Below are 11,252 nucleotides of genomic sequence, written 5' to 3'. Positions count from 1 at the left end.
GTCTCTGTATGGGGGGCATGGATGGAAAGAAATGGGGATCCCAGCCCCGCACCCTGTCGCAGAAATGAGACTTGCCATGGGGAAGGAAAAGGACTTTAATGAAAAGCCAAAACATAGGGAGCCAAAGTGCAAATTGTCCGCCCCCCACAGGGGGGCCGTGGACCCTCACCCCCCTTCAGGCCCCCAGCGGAGACCCAAGGCCTGGAGCTTCTGCCTCAGGTAGCTCTTGAGCTGGGGCAGGCCTCTCTGGGACTCCAGTTCCTCAAAGGGCAGCTGCAGGGAGAGGGCAGCGGGTTAGCTGCGGGCCGGGAGTGAGGACAGACGTGCGGGTGGGGCGGGGCGGCTCTCACCGGCAGGAGCTGGTAGCCCATCAGGCCCAGGTGCCGCTCCCTCAGGGCCCGGGAGCCCAGCAGCACCCTGCCGTCACGGCAGAAATGCCAGCGCTCACGCAGCATCAGCACCACTCTGGAGAGGGAGCAGGTGTGGCTCAGGATGCTGGGCCAAAGTGGCCGAGGCGTCCCCACCCTGCTTCCCTTACCTTTGGGCAGGGTCGCGGGTAGTGGGGTTAGAGGCAGCCTGGCCCTGCGGGCAGGACCTTGGTGGGTATGGTAGGAAGGGGTCCTGGGTCCTCACGGGAAGCACAGCACCAGAGCTGCTGACACATAGCAGGAAGTCTGGAGAGGAGAGAAAGGGCCGGTGGCCTTAGCTGAGGCTGGCCTGGGGCCTGCCGCCCACCCGGAGCTCACCTGTGCAGTAGCCTGGAGGCACAGTCAGGTCTTGGCGGTATTTCTCCTCCCCGAGCAGCTGGCGCAGCCCCTCGGCTACTATGTCCTTGTGACTGAGGGGAAAGACACAGATGGTGGGAAGGCTCTGGAGTCTCATCCTAGTCTGCCTGGGTCTAGCACCACCCTGGGCAAACTGCTTTGCTGCCTCAGGGCCCGCTTTTTGACTGCTAAGAGTGCATCAGTTTGGACAGTCACAGTCCTTCCAGCTTTTCTACTCTGTTTCTCCTGGGCTGGTCCCCTCCCTTGCCCCAAGCGGCCCCATCCACCTGTACTTGCAGCGGGCACGGTCGGTGATGAGTGGCTGGGGGAAGATGGGAACTTGCTGCCTTCGGGGAAGGCGAGGACCCCGATATCCTGGGAGCTCCAGCTCCACGGCCGTATCGAGCAGGGAGAGGTAGCGACGCACAATCAGAGAATGAGGGGTGCCTGTGGGGAGGCAGGGACTGGGGCACACCAGGCTGCAGACCCTACCCTGCTCTCCCCTGCCCTCTGACCCTTGGGGCCCCCAGCCAGCCATCCTGTCTGCGTACCACTGATGTGGTTGATGAAACCAGGGGAAAAGACAAAGTGCAGGGCTCTTAAGGGCAGGCACCGCAGCTGGCACAGTGACATCAAGATGTTGACTGTGGCCAGGGGTGCCACCCCTGCTTCCCGAGCCAAGATCCTCTCAAGGCAGGGCATAAACTGCTGTTCCAGAGGCAGGTAGTTTAGCCGCCCAAAGGGCAGGACCAACTTCTGTACCACCTGCGGAGGAAGAGCAGTTCATTACCAGGCACGAAATAGGTCTCCAGTATCCACTATAGTTTGAACCTTAGGGGAGTGTTGCCTTCAAAGGCAGAACACTCCCTGTACCCCCAACCTACACTCCACAAGTTCAACAGCATAAGCAGTGTCTTGAGCCACACGTGACTAATCACTGAACAAGCAGAGGGGACATCACTGTGGGATCTGGCCCTGAAGACCTTGAGGAGTGGAATCAGTGAAGCTAGGGCAGTGCTAAGAGTGCTTTGAAAAACTGCTGAGCTCCAGGCACACACGCTGGTCATGGGAGCGGGGCAAGCCACGGAGAGGGCGCCAGCGAGCCCTCTGCTCTGCAACGCAGCAGGCGTGTGTGCTGCAGGAGGAAGAGGCCAGTCAGGCTGGCCCAGGCTGGGCCTGCAAAGGTCGCCGAGGATGACTCACAGAGGAGTGTGGGAGGGTGGGAGGTGAGCCCACCTTGCTGTTGAGCTGTGCTTCCTGGGCCACCAGGAAGTGGGCAATGGCTTCTAGAAGCTGGGGCTCTCGCAACCGGTGCCGGGCCAGGTGCTGGGCCAGGAGCACCATCACGTGGGGTGTCAGTTCCTCTGGCCTTGCCTCTGTGAAGAACAGCCTATCACACTGGACCATCAGGCCAGACAGGCCTCCAGTTGGCTAGATGTCACCTAGCCCAGACAACTTGTCTCCTTCTCCTCAGCCCGACCCCCTCCCTTTGGCTTTAACTCCCTCCAGCACCTGCCAGGCTGCTGATCAGATGCTGCCGTGGATACCGCAGGAAACGGGGACAGCTCAGAGCAGCTTCCAACCTTTGCCCACCACGGAGGACAGGCTGCAGAGGGGGAGGTGGCTTCGGAGGGAGGCGGAACCTTCGCTCCTGCTCCAGGGCACACACCAGGGGCCCATCTGATGGAAAGCCTGAGTGGGAGAGGGTCAAAGGCAGTCCTGGTAACAGAGCTGGGCTGCTCTGTTCTACTCACGGGGTTAGTTGTGAATTCCCCACCTTTTCTCCTCTCTATTTCCTGAGCAGGAAGGTGTGCTAGTTTAAGTGGAAACACTAGAGAAATGCAAACTATCATGTGAACGTGAGGTATCAGAATGGTCTGCGGGGAAAGCCTTACGCAAAGATGACAAATAGGCTCTCATCTCGTGCAATTGTGACCAACTGTAGTGGATTCCTAGGGCACTACATGAGAAGGAATCCCTGGGGTGGCACCTTAGCGAGGCTGGAGCAAATGCTGTCTGACTCGTGATGTCTGCTGTAGATATTAGAGGGGAGCAGCAGCGAGCATGCCTGTCTGTGCCATGCCTGGACAAAAGCCTGAGACGTTGAGTCTCTGTCCGTGATCTTGGGTCCTCCACCACTCCCTTTCTCTATTCTTCCATTAACACCCACCCCCAGACGCCCTCCTCAAGCCCCTCCTCACCAAGTAAGACTGCAAGGTGCAGACACACATGGATGGTGTGAATGTCAAAGGAGGGACAGTTTCGGATGATGAGCTGACTCAAGTCCTGTAGTGTGGCCTGCTCCACAGGAGGGGGCCGCGGCCAAGACCCCAAGAGCTGGCCCAGACGACGAAGCGCCACAGGGTAATGGTGGGCGCGCACCTTGGTAGGGTTCTGGCCCAGCCAGCGCAGCAGCTCCCCAGGGCTCCTCGCCTGTTCCAGAAGCCGCTGCAGTCCTTGCACAGGGCTTGCTTGGGGGCCTCCTCCAAGAGGCCGGTTCCCCCACTTGCTGGGCCCCAAACAGCAGGGCTGTACTGGCGGGATCAGCAGCAGGCCAGACAGCCGGGCAGGGGAGGCATGGGCAGAGAGCAGGATTCGAAGCATGGAGTTGGGTGATGGAGACCCTGAGGGGCGGCCCAGAAAAGGAGGTGAGGTTTTCTCCAAAGGGGACAAAGACCTGTCATCTACTCCTTCCCTCACTCCCCATCCCGAAGGGTCTGTCTGAGGTCAGAGCAACCCAGACCTACGAGTTCACCCTTTGTGACTGCTCTGGTCTGCTTCCCCACCCGCCCTTCTGGCTCCTTGCACTCCTTTGAAACTGCAATCACAATCCTAAAGTGTGCTCAGCGCAGCGCTGTTTACAAAGCAATTCTACACGCATTAGCTCCCCTGATGCTCTTTACACGCTCGTAAGGAGTAGGCAGGGCTGTCATTACCTCATTTCACAGGTGGAGAAACCAAGGCCCAGAACGGCGACAGGTTTAAGTTAAGCCCGAGGTCATTACCAGGTTAGTGGTCGCGCCCAGCCTGGAGCCCAGGGGGCCCCAGCGATGCGCCCTCCCGACCACTTCCCGCTCCCGCAGGAGGCGGCGGCGGCGGCACGGACGGTGGAACGCGGGCTCCGCGGCCAGGCGCTGCTGGGTTCCATGCCGGGCGCTCCCACTTACCAACTGCGTGACCTTGGACAAGTGGCTTCGCCTCTGTGCCTAAGTCTGTCTCCTCACCCGCGAAATGAGAATGCAGCGCCCACCTCGCAGGGCGCGTGGGGCCCGTGAGCGCCGCTTTGCAGTGGCGAGGAGTCGACCGTGCGGGGAGGCCCGCACACCCCCCTGCCCGGGGACGCCAGGAGACCATGGCCACAGCCGCTACCCAGACCAACTCCCGCCGCCCACCCAGGCCCGCCTCGCGCCGCAGGCGCCGCCCCTACATGACTCCCCAGGCCCCGCGCAGATCGCTCCTTCGGTCGGTCTCGGGGCCCGGGAGCCGGGCTCCCCCAGAGGCCTCCTCATCGGCAGGCCAGCAAGTCCTCCATCTTCCCGACAGCCCCCGGATCGCCGCCCGTACGTCAACCCCGGCGCAGAGACGGGCCAGCGGAGACGTGGCTCCCGGCAGGCGCTGCGAGCCAGGGCGCCGGGAGCCCCGCCCCCAGTTTCCGGGAAGTGAGCGCGCGGCCCCGGGGGCGGGCCCAGGCCGAGGGGGGCGGGGCCCCAGAGTCCGCCGCCGAAGTAGAGGCGGGACAGAGGGGAAAAGGAAGCCAGCTGCAGGCCTGGGCAGGTGGCACGTCGGGAGCGCCCGTTCCGTGCCCTTCGCTTCTTTTTCTCCCAGTGGGCAAGGGCTCCCCGTCCCCTGGCCCCACACACTCAGACGCACACCAAAAGTGAAAACTTCACAGTTACTTTAATCTGCACACGTTCCAGAGAACTCCTCTGTCCTTCCCAGCTCCCCTTCGGTGGCCTCCCACAGTCCCTGAGTCCCCAAAGCAGCCCAAGGAGCTGTTAGGAACTAGAGGTGGCAGGATTCTCAGGCAGAACACTAAGACGGACCCAGGGGGGTGGCCTGGCTCTGCCCAGGGCCAAGGCAGCGACAGCAGGTTCCTGACCCCGAGGAGCTGACTGTCAGTGGTGGCTGAGGGCCAGCAGCCCCAGGAGGTGGCCTGGAGCCATGGAGGTCACAGGGAGGGGCCTCCGCCAGCCCTCGGAGTCCTCTGCGGCGCAGAGCCGGGCTCCAGGGTAGCGGGAAGAGGCAGGCTGGAGAGGCGGGCCCGGGCAGACAGCAGCTCCCACCGCGTCGTGGCGAGCAAGGTCCAGAGGGGCTAACAACACTGCCAAGAGCCCGTGGAGGCACTACGGGCGGTACATGGCAAAGGCCAGGAGACTGAGGAGCAGGGTGAAGCCGGCCAGGCCCAGAGTGGCGGTCAGGGGGAAGAAGGGCCGGTACTGGATCTGGCAGTACCAGAGCAGTAGCAGCATCAAGAGCAGCAGGGGCAACAGCAGGCTGCCTATTTCCAGCCCGGAGGGGCCTGGCTCTGACCCCGGGGGGCAGGGGGCATGTGGGGGACCCGCCCTCGTGGACACGTGGCAGTGGAGAACGCAGTGGGGAGGGAGGTGAAGGCTGCCCAGCGTCTGGGTGTCGTCTCCTAGCAGCTGCCCTTGGTAGATGAGTCGCACCTGCTGTTCCCGGCCGGGAAACTGGGTCCTGAGGAGAGAGGGACCTGGGTAAGAGAGCAGGCCTCAGGCAATTCTAGTCCCTTGCCCAGAGCGACATCCACACCCCTCACCCCTGCCTTCCACACACCACCCAGGCTGTGGCCTCTGGGGAACAGTCTGCTATAGGAAAACAAGTACAGTGTGCCATGCGGGCTGCTCAACTCCCTAAACGTAAAATGAGTGGGACTGTCAGGTATCTCTTGTGCCCCTTCAGTGATTGCTCCCACCCCACTCTTCAGCGTTTCGTTTCTGCCCTCTTCCCTGCTTACCTTTTCAAGGAGCCAATGGTGTCGTGGGGCCAGGCTCTGGCCACCTGCTCTGAATCGTTGAGGAATTTCAGCCGTAGCACTAGGGGCTCCTGTGGGGAGTCCGGGGGTGGCGGCGTTGCTGTGACCCCTGTGCCAGGCTCCGGCTGTGCAGCTTGACCTCTGTATCTCAGGCTCGGGGTCTCGGCCCCTGGGGCCTCCCCTCTGATGCTGTCGGTGGCTGCCATGGCTTCGTTGGGCTGTGTTGGTGCTGGGGTCCCTGACGGCTGGGGCAGTGGGTCGGCGCCCTCAGCAGTGTGTGTTGAGACCCAGGCGAGGGCCAGCACCAGAAGGCAGGCAAGCACCGAGAAAAGGACGGTCACCTCATCACCCACCCCTTCAATCAGGGCCATGGCACCTGCCTTGCCCACCGTGCTACCGAGCTGGAGAAGCACAAAGAACCCGTGAGGCATTGGCTCTTTGGCCAGGAGCCCTGGGCACTTCAGCAGACTACTGACCCCACCCCAGCTCTCCCACAGTCCTAACTCCTCTGTCCCCTTACCCACCCCAGAGAACACACAGGTCTGACTCCCAGTCGCCCCAAGCTTGCCTTCTTGTGCCCCTTCCCATCACCAAACCCCAAGTCCTAACTTTCCGTAACCTGAATTCTGGGTCTTTAACTAGCTCCCCAATTCACCAAAACCTATGTACAAATCAGAGCCTTGACCTTCTAAGCAACCCCTCTCCTAAACAACCCCCACCAGACTTCACCCCGAAGCTTAGCTATTCCTCTGTGCACTTCACCCCAAAGTTTATGTACTCCTTCACCTACTTCACCCCAAAGCTCACCCACTCCTTCGTCGTTAAAGTTTCTCAAGGTGGGGGAAAGGTCCTCTGTCGCCCCCTCCCCCGTTACCATTTGCCCAAACCCCACTGGCAGGGGACCGCTTCCCAAAGCTTCCTCCACCCCAAACGTCAAACTCCGCCCTCGGGCGATCCTAAGCCTCCGAGCGTTGCCACCCACCCATCTGGGCGCCTCCCGGTCCCCGCCAACCCCAGCCCGCGGCGGCCGGACCCCTCCCCACCCCCACTCCTCCATCACGTCTCCCGGCTCCCCGCCCCCTGGAGCCGCGGGAGGGCAAGGGCGATCCCGGGGCTGGGCGAGAGGGGCCGGCCGGGGTCCGGGGCGGCGGGGTGGGCGCGGCCACGGCGAGGGGACTCACCGCCGGGCTCCGCCAGCTCCATCGCGGCCCCTCGGGCACTTCCGGGAGGGAGGCGCCGAGGTCGCAGACACCTGAAGCTCCCCCCCTTCCCCGCCTGCCCCGCCTGCCCCGCCGCCCGGGGCACTGTGGGACTTGTAGTCCGGCGTCGCGCAGTCCCCACTCTCCGCCCTGCGGACCCACGTGCGGGGGGCGCGGGCCGCCGTTCCCAGCCAGGCAGGTCGCCAAGGGGTCGGCGGGGGGAGGCTTGGGGGTTGTGCCAGCCCCCAGAGATTTGGGCGGCAGCGGGATCCGCCCCCTCCCCTGCCAGCAGCCAGGGCATCTGTCACTCCAGACACCAACGTCAGCTGGAGCACGTCAGAGCGCCCGTGTTCGTGATGCAGTGATGAAGGCTGTGGGAGCTCGGTGGCTCCTACCCTGGCCAACCCGTATGTCAGAGCAAACGCCAGAAAGCAACTTGGACCCCTAGATTGACTCATGAGCCCAGAGCTCAGTACCTATGGGCTGCCACACCAAGCTGGATAAGGATACCGGACCCCAGGGCTGCCCCTTTCCCTGGTCCCCTCCTCCACTTTGCCCCTGCAGGACTGTGAAAGAAGCATGGACTTTGGAACTGGGCGCAAATCCTGATCCTTTATCCTGTGCTTCTCAGCCATATGACCTTGGGTGGGTTATTGAATCTCTTTGAACATAAGTTTCTTTGTTCCTAAAACGTCCCTCATAAGTCAATTGTAAGGAAGAAATTAGATGCTTTATTAAATGTGAAATCTACGTAAGATATGTGTCACACAGCAGATGCTTGCTTACCTAGGATCAGTACACTCCTTCCACCCAAACCTGGGCTCAGTGATGGGTCCTCAGAGTGTTGCTGTGTAAGGGATGTTGGCTCCCAGCTTGACCTGGGCCCGGTAATCTCTGTGGATTTTCACTCCTTCCTCTGGGCTTCTGTAGCCACAGAGATCTCACATCCTGGATTTTACAGGCCATTCTTAATTAAAAATAATCTACCCTATGAGTCTTCCCAAAGCTCATGCCTACTACTTGTGGGAGCAAGTACTCTGAATGTTGCCTTGGGAAGGTCAATTTAGATTTATTACATACAGTATTAACTTATCTCTAGTTCCTTCCCTCCCATTTATTCATTTATTGCACAAACATTTATTAAATATATACTATATGCCAGGCACTGTGTAAGATGCTTGGAATACAATGGTGAATCAGGCTCTCTCTCTCTGCCCTCATGTGGTTCATATGCTGACAGAGGAGACAGAGATGTAGACAGACCATCAGTGTGCTGGTTACTGGGGTAACATATCTGAGGTGTTTCTTATCCTCAGCATCTCTCTTGAGAGGTATACCTGGTACAGCTTCTTGCTGTCAAGTCCAAAAGGGATGTTAGATGTTGCTTCTAGAACTGCAGAACACGAGAGCTAGGTTTTTTGTCCAATTGCTATATTTTGCAGATGAAGCCCAGAGAGGGTATAAGACATCCTTAAAGTCATACAGGCAGGTGGAAACCCACATCCCTCAGGAAGCTGGGAGGTCCCAAGTGTTGCTTTGCTTGAACCTGATTCTCTGAAAGGTGCAAGAAACATCCAGGAATGGTGAATGGGTTGGTACCGGGGCAGAGTTGTGTGGGTAGGTGAGTGGTGGGTGACCTCATGCTGAGAAAAGGTCCAGCTTGGCCTGGGGAGTGGCAGTGTGTGTAAAAAGGATGACATACATCAACTGTCTCAGGGAATGTCCAGGTGTGGCAGAGACTCTCCTCCATCCCTGGCAGATTTATTAGCTGGAGCCACTGTCCTGCACATGTCACCTCTTGTGGGTTTTAGAAAATGTGCGTGTTGGGGGTGGGGTAGCAGAACTGCGCACAGCTTTGGTAATGGGAATGCAGAGGAACTGAGACACTGAAGGGAGCTCGCCAGCCCCAGGAGTGGAAGGACAGGACGGACAAGGGGGTGAGGACAAGAAAAATTAAGAGTCACGTGGGCTCTGGTGAGTCTCTCGAATGGGGTGGGTGGGGGAAGAAAGCATAATATTTTATTCGTCCCACTTTTCTTCTTCTTTTCTTTTTTTAAGATGACCGGTAAGGGGATCTCAACCCTTGGCTTGGTGTTGTCTGCACCACGCTCTCCCAACCGAGCTAACCGGCCATCCCTATATAGGATCCGAACCCGTGGCCTTAGTGTTATCGGCACCGCACTCTCCTAAGTGAGCTAACCGGCCATCACTATATAGGATCCGAACCCATGGCCTTGGTGTTGTCAGCACCGTACTCTCCCAAGTGAGCTAACCGGCCATCCCTATATAGGATCCGAACCTGTGGCCTTGGTGTTATCAGCACCGCACTCTCCCGAGTGAGCCACGGGCCGGCCCTATATAGGATCTGAACCCGTGGCCTTGGCGTTGTCAGCACCGCACTCTCCCAAGTGAGCCACTGGCCGGCCCTCCTCCCATTTTTCTTCTATGTACCAATGGTGTTGGACGCATTCACCTAATTCTTCCCAGTCCAGCAGCGGGGCTCTTTTATTACGAGAGGCCTGTCCCAAGAAGATAAGAGTAGGGTCATTGTTGTTTAGTGTCATTTCCAGGGGCCCGCAGATGAAGCTCTTGGGGAGAACAGGAGATAGCAGCCGGGAACCCATCCCAGCCTCTGAGCTGCAGCAGGCAGTGGAAAGCCCAGGCAGAAAGCCAGGGAGAGAACCCCGGCAGCGGGGTGGCCTCTAGGGATGACCTCGGGGCCTGGGGACAAGGGAGCCTGTGCCGCAATGAAGGCAGGACGCGGGGCGCAGCTAGGCCTGGCCGGGCTCCTCGGCCAATCAGCCGCGTTCGGCAGCACCGTCAGGCGCAGGGTACTGTTCGGGCATTGCCCAGAGATCCGACGCCAGTGTGGGGAGGAGAAAGCGACAGCCGGGCCCGGAGGAGGCCCTCGGGGCGGTGGGGGGCGGGGGCGAGGAGGCGGAAGGGCCGAGGCGGGTGGGAGGGGCCCGGCGCGGGGCAGGGGCGGGGGCCGGCGGCTGGGGGCGGAGGCTGCAGAGCCTGCGGGCGGGCGGGCGGGGGCGGCGGGCAGGGGGGCCGTGGCTGCGTGTGCCGGAGCCGGCGGGGGCGGCGGTGCGTGCGCATGACGCGGGGGGAGGGCCCGGGCCGCGCGCTCCCGGTCCCGTTGTTGTTGCCGCTGGAAGCTGCTGCGAGGCGGCGGGATCGCGGCGCCGGGAAGCGCCCGGCAGCGGCGGCCACAGCGTGCGCGGCGGCGCCTCCCGGCCTCGGCCCCCGGCCCCATGCACTAGCCCCGCGCCGCCGGCTCGGTAGTCCCGGCCCCGCCAGCCTCGCGCGTCAGCCCGTGGCCGCCGCCGCCGCCGCCGCGCCGCGCCGGGTCCCGGGCGGGCCGGTCTCGGGCCCCGCGGCTCCGGAGCCATGAACTTCCAGGCGGGCGGGGGGCAGAGCCCGCAGCAGCAGCAGAGCCTGGCGGCTCCGGGGGGCGGCGGCGGCGGCGCGGGGGGCGGCGGGCAGTTCGGCGGCGCGGGGCCCGGGGCCGGGGGCGGCGGCGGCCCCTCGCAGCAGCTGGCCGGCGGGCCTCCGCAGCAGTTCGCGCTCTCCAACTCGGCGGCCATCCGGGCCGAGATCCAGCGCTTCGAGTCCGTGCACCCCAACATCTACGCCATCTACGACCTGATCGAGCGCGTCGAGGATTTGGCGCTGCAGAACCAGATCCGGGAGCACGTCATCTCCATCGAGGGTGAGCGGAGCCGGGGGCTGCGGGAGTCGGGCCGCTCCACGGGCCCGGCCCGGCCACGCGCTCCCCGTCAGGGGTCCTCACGTACCCGGGGTCCGGGCCACGCGGTTTGCTGATCAGCGCTGCAGAGCCGGCGTCCGGGCTTCGCCATAGCTCGTTCGGGGACACTTTGGGGTTGGGGGCCAGTCCCGCGCCCGGGGACACGTTTTCTGCTGTTGGTGCTCCAGGGCGTGCGGGTGGTGTCGCTCGGGGGGCCGGTGCGCTCAGAGCCGCAGAGGTTCCGGGGCGCCGGTGCCGGACCTGGGAAAGCATGGTCAGGGAGGGTGGGCGCGGCGCAGGGCCTCGGCGGGCCGGGAGGTGGGGCCGGGCGGGGAGGCTTCTCAGGCGCTGCCCGGGCCCTGCCCCGCAGTGGGGCGGGAGATCCGAGCCTCCCGTTAGAGCATGGCAGCCTTCCCGGGCCCAGAGCGCGCGGGCCCCGGATGGTGGCGCTCGCCGCAGGGCCTTGCCCCGACTCATCCCCACGCCACCGCGGCCGGACGGGCGTGGGCTCGGTCTGGCGCGGGGCTGGGGCGCCGCGACCGCGT

The 11,252-nt window shown here is 62.3% G+C and overlaps 3 protein-coding genes across 7 annotated transcripts in view; 1 reads left to right on the top strand and 2 right to left on the bottom strand.

Moving 5' to 3' along the window:
* Positions 1-77: 77 nt before the first annotated feature.
* On the bottom strand, positions 78-4,382 carry FASTK (Fas activated serine/threonine kinase). Its single transcript, XM_063099851.1, has 10 exons — positions 4,192-4,382; positions 2,966-3,388; positions 2,277-2,456; positions 2,001-2,140; positions 1,316-1,529; positions 1,052-1,211; positions 747-838; positions 539-674; positions 351-465; positions 78-273 (listed from the first exon to the last, which is right to left on the bottom strand). The coding sequence occupies exons 1-10, from the start codon at positions 4,271-4,273 to the stop codon at positions 166-168; spliced, it is 1,650 nt and encodes a 549-aa protein (XP_062955921.1). The 5' UTR covers positions 4,274-4,382; the 3' UTR covers positions 78-165.
* Positions 4,383-4,642: 260 nt separating this feature from the next.
* Positions 4,643-7,018, bottom strand: TMUB1 (transmembrane and ubiquitin like domain containing 1). The gene is made up of 3 exons (XM_063100289.1): positions 6,939-7,018; positions 5,740-6,158; positions 4,643-5,459 (listed from the first exon to the last, which is right to left on the bottom strand). The coding sequence occupies exons 2-3, from the start codon at positions 6,126-6,128 to the stop codon at positions 5,108-5,110; spliced, it is 741 nt and encodes a 246-aa protein (XP_062956359.1). The 5' UTR covers positions 6,129-6,158; positions 6,939-7,018; the 3' UTR covers positions 4,643-5,107.
* Positions 7,019-10,293: 3,275 nt separating this feature from the next.
* AGAP3 (ArfGAP with GTPase domain, ankyrin repeat and PH domain 3) overlaps positions 10,294-11,252 on the top strand; it is a 54,095-nt gene continuing 53,136 nt past the window's right edge. For all 5 annotated transcript variants that reach the window (XM_063099299.1, XM_063099298.1, XM_063099300.1 and 2 more), the window contains exon 1: positions 10,294-10,671. In XM_063099299.1, coding sequence (XP_062955369.1) covers positions 10,350-10,671 — 322 coding nt within the window. In that variant the 5' untranslated portion in view covers positions 10,294-10,349. The remainder of the gene's footprint in view (positions 10,672-11,252) is intronic.

Source organism: Cynocephalus volans, chromosome 6 (genome assembly GCF_027409185.1).
Source record: "Cynocephalus volans isolate mCynVol1 chromosome 6, mCynVol1.pri, whole genome shotgun sequence".
NCBI lineage: Eukaryota > Metazoa > Chordata > Mammalia > Dermoptera > Cynocephalidae > Cynocephalus > Cynocephalus volans.
Note: the sequence above shows the minus strand (reverse complement) of the source record. Positions and strands in the feature narration are given on the sequence as shown.